The sequence below is a fragment of the Elephantulus edwardii genome, unplaced genomic scaffold (assembly GCF_000299155.1).
Source record: "Elephantulus edwardii isolate Elephantulus edwardi_28Jun2011 unplaced genomic scaffold, EleEdw1.0 scaffold00284, whole genome shotgun sequence".
Lineage (NCBI taxonomy): Eukaryota > Metazoa > Chordata > Mammalia > Macroscelidea > Macroscelididae > Elephantulus > Elephantulus edwardii.
The window spans coordinates 1,813,746-1,824,299 of record NW_006400034.1 but is presented as its reverse complement, the minus strand read 5'-3'; the positions used below and the strand labels follow the sequence as shown (position 1 = coordinate 1,824,299).

General features: G+C 38.7%; 2 protein-coding genes across 2 annotated transcripts in view; both read left to right on the top strand.

Moving 5' to 3' along the window:
* LOC102868218 (olfactory receptor 10Q1-like) overlaps positions 1 to 8,004 on the top strand; it is a 21,400-nt gene extending 13,396 nt beyond the window's left edge. The window contains exon 2 of the mRNA XM_006900461.1: positions 7,937 to 8,004. Coding sequence (XP_006900523.1) covers positions 7,937 to 8,004 — 68 coding nt within the window. The remainder of the gene's footprint in view (positions 1 to 7,936) is intronic.
* Positions 8,005 to 8,111: 107 nt separating this feature from the next.
* On the top strand, positions 8,112 to 9,065 carry LOC102867811 (olfactory receptor 10Q1-like). Its single transcript, XM_006900460.1, has one exon. It carries the CDS (start codon positions 8,112 to 8,114, stop codon positions 9,063 to 9,065), a length of 954 nt encoding a protein of 317 aa, XP_006900522.1.
* Positions 9,066 to 10,554: the final 1,489 nt, after the last annotated feature.

The window sequence follows — 10,554 nt, the reverse complement described above, 5'->3', positions numbered from 1 at the left end:
GCTCTTTAACACTTTGGAGAGGCCATTGGCAGCAGATTTGCCAAAAAGAAAACATCTTTTGATATCTTGACTAATGTTAATATGGGTGTTAATTGTGAATCCAAGTAAGATGAGATCATTGACAATTTCAGGTTATTTTTCATCTGTGATGATGTTGCCTAGTGATCCAGTGGTGAAGATATTGCTTTTTTCGATAATAAGGTGTAATCCATATTTAAAGCTATATTCTTTGATATTCTGCAGCACTTATTTAAATTCTTCTTTACTTTCAGTAAGCAAAGTTGAGTCATCTGCATAAGGCAAATTATTAAGGAATCTTCCTCCAATCTTGAAACCATTTTCCTTCACATAGTCCAGCTTCACAAATTATTTGTGCAACATACACATTGAACAAGTATGGATAAAGGCTATAACCCTGACAATCTACCTGAATTTTGCACTATCTTTTCCCATCTTCAAGGTCTCAGATTTGCTTGAGCCCATTGCTACAAAAACTGTATCACTCACTTCATCCTGATGAAAGTCTTCCTCTCTTTCTCTGATCCTTTCTCGCTCCTTCTCCTTTGCCCCTTGTTGTTGTGTGTCATTAAGTTGGACCCATAGCTGACCCTCCGTTAGGTTTTCTGGGGTGGGAACTTGCACAGAAGAAGACTGCCATCTTTCTCCTGCAGAGTAGCTTGTGGATGTGGATTCGAATTGCATACCTTGGATTGAAGGTGTAATTTCTTACCAATCCCGAAAAACCAGAAACCAACTATCTTGCACACTAAGATGGTCTTAATTTTTTTTTTAAAAAAGAGCAAGTATTGAATAGCATGTGGAGAAATAAAAATGTCATTCTTTTTTTTTTTGCTTATTCTCAAAACATTCAGAAAACATCACAAAACATCTCAAAATATTCTCATCAATTGCTTATGAGATTGAAAGATATTTTAGCTGCTGTGGAACACAGTCTGCTGGATCCTCAAACAGTTAAATTTAAAAGAACTATATTATCCAGCGATTCCACTCCCAGATATAAACCTAAAGAATAGGAAACAGGAACAAAGATAGACTGTAGCACAGACACACAATAGAAAATGGATAGAAACAAATGAAATCTCCATGAGCAAAAAAGTAGAGAATCAAAATATACAGCAAACATACAGTGGAATATTACATTGTCATAAAGACTACAGTTCTGATACAAGCCAAAACATGAAAGAATCTTGAACATATGGTGCTGAGCAAAGTAAGTCCGCCACAAAATCACAAATATTATATGATTCTTCATATACAGAATGTCTAGAACATGAAAATGCAGATGAAGATGAGATTATTAGCAGTTACCAAAGTTGGATAGGTGGGGAGAGGGTAAAAGGATAGTAACTGTTTAGGAGACACTGAACTTCTCACATACTCTGGACATATAGCCAGGAAGGACTAGTTCTTGGAGAAGGATACTTTGGTTGGAAAGGTGGAGGGATAGCACTGGAGGAGAGGACCCCAGATAAAATGGATTGACACAGTAATTGAGGTAATAAGGATAAAGTGTCTCCGACACAATGGGATTTGCACAAGATAGAGTGGCATTCAGACCTATTGTATATAGGGATTGCTATGAGTTGCAAGCTACTTAACAGCACTTAACATATACCCAAAATACTTGAAGCACTTGCTGCAGAAAATCAAATACTGCAGCTTTCCATAGGGATTGCATCTTAACTTCAAGAAAACAAAAATTGTCACCACTAGACCAACTGGGAATATCATGATAGATGGAGAAAAGACTGAAACTGTCAACAATTTCATCTTACATGGACCCACAATCAATACACTTGTACCAGCAGTCAGGAAATCAGGAGATGTATTGCTCTGTGGAAGTGTGCAGTCAGAGACCTTTCTAAATTATTGAGGAGTAATGATGCCCATCTGAGGTCTATGGTATATCTGATTCAGGCCATAGGATTTTCAATCACTTGCCATGCTGCTGAGAGCTGGACAATTAATAAGGATGACAGAGAAGAATTGATAATCTTTGAGTTGTGGTGTTGGAGAAGAGTACTGGACATCCCATGGACTGCCAAAAGAATAAACTGATATGTCTTGAAGAAGAAGGTGAAGTCAGGGTGTTCCTTGGAGGCAAAGATGTTACAGTGTTGTCTCACATACTGTGGGCATGTCATCAGGGAAGATGGCTATTCCTTGGAGGACCTCATGCTCAGAAAGATGGAGAGCTAGCAAAGGAGGGGAAGGCCCTCAACCAGGCAGACTGACCCAGGAACTGCCACAATGGGCTCAAGTATGGAAGAAATTATACGGTTGCACCGGATAGGACCGGGCTCAGATCTATTGTTCAGAGGGTCTCTATGTGTCATACTCAACTCAATGGCATCTAACAACAACTCTCCGCATAAAAGGAAACAAAGCCTCTGACATCTTGATTTCTGGATTTAGATGAATAATTTCTTGCAGTGAGTTAAAGTCTTAGATGAAGAATTAAAAAATAGCAATTCTGTTACAGTAAGAGAGAAGTAGTAAGAGGAAGAAAGTCATTAAAATCTACAGTGATAAAAAATTAACTGGATTAGCGATGAAATGAAAATTATTGTAAGAAACAGGGATAGGATAAGTTTCAGAATGGCAACTAGCTTAAATTAGAAGTGAAAATTTGGGGAGAAAGCTGGGAGCGCGTTCATATCTCCAACTACCCAACTTAATGTACTTTTAAGGCACTCTTCCCTTTCCATGAGCTCTGAGCTAGCATGAGCATTTCCCATTAGTTATAGGGTTTCTTAATGTTTTTTTTAATTATTATCAAATTTTATTCGTTTTAATGAACATTTACAGAGATTTTGGGTTTTCATTCATTAGGGTTCTTTTTTTTTTTTTCAAAACGCCATACATAGGTCTCTGTTGGTATAGGTATAAATGAGGTCATCACCTTGTGGTCCCCAAAGAGCAGGCTGGGATCATCACATGAAACATTTCTCCTTTATTTTTTTTCATATTTGATGAATCCAGGACATTTCCCCCAAATATTTCCATCAGACTTAGTTGAAGAGTCAATGGGGAAATTCTTCCTCTTTAGGGACTCATTATTTTAAGAGAGACATTACATAAGGCAATAAATTATCTAGTTAAATTGAGCAAGAATGGACTTTATGTAAAGATTGCAAGGCATAGTTTCTGATACAATGGAGAACCAGGTGTTCACATTCAGAGTCTTGCTTCAGATAATTCCATAGTTTCCCTACATTCTGAGTACCCCTCTTTCTCCTGTCCTGTCCCAAATATGGCTGTATGAAATGACATCTGAAAGTTTAGATCTCTTCTCATCCTCGTCAGCACGTTATGAGGGATTTGTCTACGGATCATTTGTCATTTCTAGAAGATGCAAAAAGCATGGAAGCCCATGTACATTTATTTCATCCTTTAAAAACAAATCTACAGGTTTGAAAGCACTACAGAGAGTTCCTTTAATGATGTATAGTAGAAAGACACAGTATCTCTGAAAAAAAAAAAAACACCTAAAAAAACAATCAACATAAAAACCAAACTAGCCTGTAGGAAATGGCTTTGACAGCTGGTGGAATGAAGTGATTGAAAAGAGGTAAGAGGATGTCTTCTATTTTTAAAAAAATTTTTAAGCTATATAAGTGTATATTCCTTTTTCTAAAAGTAACTTAATATAGTTAGTATATAATACTTCAGAGCAGGAATTGACAAACTATGACCAGTTGATTGAATCCAGTCTGTTTATTATATGGTCTTTGAGGTAAGTATGTAATTTACATTATTATAGGTCAATAGAGGAGAGGAGAGAAGTAAGAAGCAGAGAGAGGGAGGCTGATCTTAACCCAAGCCATATTTACGAGTCTTGCAATGAGAAGTACAACCTTCCCTAGTAGTGTGCTCAAAAGGTGGAGGTGGAGGGTGAGCAAAAGAGAGGAAGACCCTCAATGAGATGGAATGACACAGTAACTGCAGCAATGGGCTCAAATGTATCAGAGGTAAAGAGGATGGCACAGGAGAGTTTAGAGATCAGATCTGTCATTCATATGGTTGTTATGAGTGATATTTGACTCATCAACAGCAGCAAATAAGCGGTGTATATAAATCTACACTTGTTGTTATGTGCTGTCGAGGTGACAACTACTCATCGCGACCCTATGTACAATAGCTCTGAACCCTGCTCTATCCTAAGCTAGTCTCGCTGACTCCGACATGCCTCCCTACCCCATAAGTCAATCCATTGAGTCAATCCATCTCATCCAGGGCCTTCCTTTCTTGGGCTGACCCTCCATACTTCCAAGCATGATGTCTTTCTTTAAGGACTGGTCCCTCCTGGCAACATGCCCAAAGTATGTGAGACGGCGTGTCAAAATCCTCTCCTCAAAGGAACAGCCTCGTTTCACCTTCTCCTGGACAGATCTGTTTGTTCTGTTGGCCATGCATGATATGCTCAAGACTCTTCTCCAGCACCACAACTCAAAGGCGAAAGTAAGTTATATAGAATATCGAGAAGGATTAGAGTCAGGGTTACTTCCTACCGAGTTTCAGTCCTAAATTGAAAATTAAATCCAAAAGGCAGGAGTGTACTGTTTAAGCAAGCCATGATGATATAAAAGATAAAATTAAAAATGAAATGGATTAGAGAGAGAAAGAATGAGCTTCTATCATAAGGAAAGTGCTGATATTTACAATAACTCCAACAAATACAAGCTAAAGAAACAGGGATTAGAGCCAGAGAGCCCATATATGACAGAAATAGGATTCAAATACAGATAGAAGGATTGAAAGTATGTATGTCAGTTTCTATATAGTCGTTTGTCCACCGGAGAAAGATAGGGAATCTTCTCTCATGGGATTTACAGCTCCTGAAAACCCACTACAAAAGTCAACTATGAGTCTATTCTGACATGAAGGCAATGATTTGAACTGTTGAGTTAATGATATAGTCTTAGAATTCCTTTAGTTTACCTTTTAAAAATATAATTTTCCCATAAAATTAAGTCTTACCATGTAGAGTAAGAAATTAACAAAGTTGAATATTACCTCTTGATCTCAATACAACTGTGGTAACTTGAAGTAATATTTAGTGACTCTTTACAGAGACTGGACACTATATAAAGTTCCTTTTCTTTCTTTTGACTATCATAGAAGTCCTGTGTAGTTGGTATTTTAAGACAGCTTACTTCAGGTCCAAACGGTCTAAGGACTTAAGAGTGTTTTCTTAGCCACTCTCTGTTCCTATGATTCTGTCATATATTAGTTTTTGCTGTTGTTATGTGCCATCGAATTGAAATCAACTTACAGCCGAGCCTAAAGTAGGTTTTCAGAGACAGTAAATGACACAGAAGATCTTTCTCCCACAAAGCAACTTACAAAACCATGGTTTAGTTCCACTCTATTACTCAACTATCTCTTTAATCCTGCCCATATTTTTAAACTTGATATATAGCTTTGATATTATGGCATGTTATAATTTAAAGTATACTATAATTTTTAGTGCAAACATCACATTCGTTACTTTTTAAACATCTTTTTATACTCCTTAATTTTTCTTCCAAACAAAATTCAGAATCGCATTGTTTACCAGCCTCCTGTTCAGTTTACTATGGATACCAGGCAGTATGTTTTATAGACGATCTACATATAGGATATTGGTTGACTTTTGTTTGACTACTGAACTTAAAAGAGTTTGTTTCTTAAGCCTAACACCTACTCATTTGACTGCCTTGAGGTTTCCACAGAAACTATGCGCTGTCTTTTTCTTTTAGGAATATTTCTCTTCCTTTCCTTGCCATCTAGTGGGAACTGACTCACAGCAGACCCTCCAGTGGGTTTTCAAGGCTGTATGTAACTCACAAAAGAGGAGATTTCCCATCTTTCTCCAATGGGGAGAAGTGAATCACCAGAAAGGTGTGGCCTTTGAATTAGCAGCCCAAGTCCCTATAGAGCATAATTTAAGATTTTAGAACTTTCAGGAAAAGTACTGAAGTGAAGGGATGATAATCTATGCTGCCAGATGTTTTACTTCTTAAATGCATCTCTCATGCTTGAATCACGTTCCACATATTTATAGTTTATAAAACATATGCCAACTCACATGTATGCCCTAAATAATATGCTTCATCTGGTGTCTGAGAACATTTTGTTAAAATATTTTCATTCTGTGCATTTTATCTAATTTTGCTTTCTTTCTTCTCTTTTAAACCATTATTTTCTTCTCTTTTTTAGTCATTTAAAAAGTACTCTCTTTGCACAAGTGATTAAGTGCCAAATAATATAAAAAATATTGTCTCTAATTATCCACATAAAAACAACATCATTTATACAGCCATTCATTTTACCCTTAGAAGCTATTAGTAGGTTTTTTGTGTTCTGTGTTTTGTTTTGTTTTGCTTTATGTTTCTCACATTTTTTAAGCCATTGTTTGTTTTTTTAATATCTTTTGAGATTAATACTCCAGTTATGATTTAAAGTGATTTTACATAATACATCTCAAGAATTATATTTAAATTATTTATTCATGTGCATTGCATTTTAAATTCATACACATTGTGCTTTATATTCTTATTTATTACTTACCGATGCCTTTTATCACTCCATCGCATCAAGTTGCCATTGCATCTTGCCTGTTCCTTCCACCCTCCCAATTTGTCCACTCATGCCCGCTGCCCTCGTTAGCTTATATCCCTCCCCACAAGACAATGGTGTTTTACCTCAATTCACTATTTTTTTAACTCCAAAATTCCAAATATTTAATTATGTATCAATTGTTTTCCTAATAGACAATTTTTAGCCACTGTCTTCAGAATATGATCTGGATACTATCATTGCAGAGTCTTATAAAACAGTTTTTTAGTTCTTTTTGATCCTTATACAGAGATAATATCTTGACTAAACATTTGACTCGGTCAAAATCTGTTTTCCTTAAAATATTTTAGGTAGTAATTCATCATATTCTAGATTTTTTTTCTCAAACATATATTTGTAGCATTATAGAGACAAACTTGCCAGAAGTCTGTTTTTGTAGATGGATAAACATTTCTGGGGGGGTCTCAGCTATGAATTGTTTCTGACTCAAAAATACACAACAAAAGCAATGCAGAATTTTAACCCTGATTTTAGCAACCAGGGGAGAAGGATGGGCAATGTCCTCCCTTGCAACTAACTGCTCCTGAATACCCACTGCAGGGTCAACTATGGATTGGTTCCAACTTGACAGGACTCAACAACAACAACTTCAGCAACACCTCTTAGAGGGGGAAAGTGTGTGTGTGTGTGTGTGTGTGTGTGTTCAGGTTTTAACCCTTTCCTCTCTCTACAAGGTGCTGCAGTTACATAGTCTAGATGAAGTTACACTAAAAGCAAATCCAAAACACACCTCTCTGGTGGTTCAAATCCAACAGCAGTTCCTCAGGAGAAAGAAAAAACAATCTCCTCCCATATGATTTACAGCCACGGAAACCCGCTGGCGGGCCAGCTAGGCGCTGGTTCAGAGTAGTAGCAATGACTTTGTTGGGGCTTTTTTATTTGTTTTGTATTTAAGTTTTGTGTTTTCTTAGAGAGAAATTTTAATTTCTTCCACATTAAGTTTAGGGTATCTACACTCTCACTTGCTATTTCATGTCAGTCTGTATGAGAGCTCGAACTTAAATACTGAAATATAAAGAGATGAAAGAGTAAAGGAAATAGGCAAGTGGAGAAAAACGAATAAGCAGTCAATGCGAGAATATGATTGGAATGAGAGTTTGCTTGATCAATGCAACCAAAGCACGCAGATCAATGTGGATTATTTACTCGAATTTTTAATCTGTACAAACGCATTTACCTTCAATTTTACCACCATAAATAATGAACAGAAGTAAAGAACTAGCCAGTGTGGATTTATATTGTAAGTGTTGACCTTAAAGGACATATCTTTTGTTTGCTTGTTTCTGTTTTTCAGAAGATGTCACACAAGAGACGTCTAAGAAAAATGATGCCATAGCCTTTATTAAGATCCAAAAATCTTGATAACAACTACACAATTCCCACATAAGGAACAAAACTTGTAATCCTTCCTTTCATTTAGGCAACTGAGCATCTCAGCAAATAGTTCTATTTATTCTTTTGCAGGAGCCATGATTGCCTGGGATCCTGTCTTCAACCAGTCCGGCCCCACGGAGTTTGTATTCCGCGTGTTCTCCACGGTGCCAGAAATCCAAGCCCTCCTCTTCCTTCTGTTCCTCCTTCTCTACTTGATGATCCTTTGTGGAAACACGGCCATCATCTGGGTGGTGTGCACGCTGAGCTCTCTCCACACCCCCATGTACTTCTTCCTGTCCAACCTGTCCTTTGTAGAGATCTGCTACACCACCGACGTGGTGCCTTTGATGCTCTCCAACATTTTTGGGGCCCAGAAGCCCATCCCCTTGGCTGGCTGCGCCGCTCAAATGTTCTTTTTCCTCACTCTTGGTGGTGCTGACTGTTTCCTCCTGGCAATCATGGCTTATGACCGCTACGTGGCCATCTGCCACCCCCTGCACTACACCCTCATCATGACCCAGAAGCTGTGCGTCCAGATGGTGACTGGGGCCCTGGGCCTGGCCCTCTTCCTCTCCTTGCAGCTCACCGCCCTCATCTTCACGCTGCCCTTCTGTGGGCGCCGCAGGGAGATCAACCACTTCCTGTGTGACGTCCCTCCAGTCCTGCGCCTGGCCTGTGCGGACATCCACGTGCACCAGGCCGTCCTCTACGTGGTGAGCATCCTGGTGCTGACCGTGCCCTTCGTCCTCATCTCTGTGTCCTACTCGTTCATCACGCTGGCCATCCTGCGCATCCGCTCTGCAGAGGGTCGCAAACGCGCCTTCTCCACCTGCTCCTCGCACCTCACCGTCGTCTTGCTGCAGTATGGCTGCTGTGCCCTGGTCTACCTGCGTCCCCAGTCCAGTTCCTCAGTGGATGAAGATCGCCAATTTGCCCTCATCTACACCTTTATCACCCCCTTGCTCAATCCTCTCATCTACACTCTTAGAAATAAAGATGTCAAAGCTGCTCTGAAAAAGGCCATCAGTGGCAAAGGATCAGGTCCCTGAAGCCTTAGAAGGACCTGAGTGGATAACTGAGAGTACAGTGACATGGAATTCTGACAAATAACAGAGTTACATGTGTGTTTTTGTTAATTCTCTGTGCCTTATATACAACACAGGACTCCTAGTGGTTGCTAAGCAAAAGGTGGACAGTTTGAATCTACCGGACACTTCAAGGGAGAATGATGAACAAGCTGATCCCATAGCAAACTTACAGACTTGAAAATCTGACGAAGGGTCACTATGAGTTGGAATTGAATAGACATCGGTTGGTTTTTGGTGAAGGATGACAAAATTCTGCGTCATGTACTTGGGGTATATTATTGGGAGGAGCCAGACCCTGGGAAAAGATATCATGTTTGATAAAAGGTCAATGTAAAAGAGCAAGAACCTTCAAGGATGTGAATTGTTACAATGGCTACAATTATAAACACAGCAGTGACTGAGGGTAGCAAGGGATGGGGCAGTATGCTGTTCTGTTGTACGTAGAATTGCTTTCAGTCAAGGTTATAGCAACTAAGGCAACAGGATACTTAGTTGTAGAAGTTCAATTTCATTTAAAAGAAAAGAACCAAAGCATTATCAGAAACTTTAAAGCTCCAAAGTAGACAAGGGTTGTGCTGCTTTCTCAAGAGAAGCAGCAATGAAGTAAATTCTGACTTGTAGAGAATTCATAGGTGAGGAGAATGATGGTTTTATCATAAGGTTTTAAATGACTGATTTTTTTTAAGTACATTGCTTTCTGTCATGCCTCTAAATGGGTTCAAACCTGGATCTCTTTAGTAATCAACCAAGCATGTTAACCATTGATACTATTCAGGGACAGCCTGCCCTAGTCATTGGGTGCTGTCTAGTATATTCCGAATCATAATCTTATGCAATAACAGAATGAAAAACCTCCTGGTGTTGTGTCTTCCTCAGGACCATTGTTACATTTGAGCCAATGATTGCCATCACTGTGTCAACTGATCTCATTGAAGGTCACTCTCTTTTGTCCTGAACCCATAAGACAAAGGGTTGTCTTTCCTCTATAATAACTCCACTCTCTTTGAAGCTTCCTTTCAAGAAGCCACAACAGTAACTATTTCTTTGAACAGTGCATCAGTGTAAAATGTTTATAGGAGATTTTACTTAGCTTAATAAATTTTGTCATTGTATTTCCCATCAAGGTAGATCTAAATGTTGTCATTATATTTCTCATCACACTATCATTTTGGCCCCTCTGGTCAATAATACTTGCTTCTCAGATTAAAAGTATTATTACACTTGTGTCATGCTTGTCAGTGTATTGGCCAAACTTAAGCTTCCATATTCAAGCCATGAAGCAGAGAGATGGTCAGAAAAGGTGGTGTAAAGAGGACAGTCTAAGTACATTTTCTCAATAAATTAATATGCATTGAAGAGAGCATGAGTGAAGAAGCATCAAGAGTCCTAGTCAGACTCTTCCAAGACGGTGGCCTAGTGGCAAAGAATTTCACAACTGACCCAAAAGGAA

What these genes read in the sequence shown, in the direction of transcription:
- LOC102867811 (XM_006900460.1), top strand. Translation starts at nt 8,112, where the DNA reads ATGATTGCCTGGGATCCTGTCTTCAACCAGTCCGGCCCCACGGAGTTT.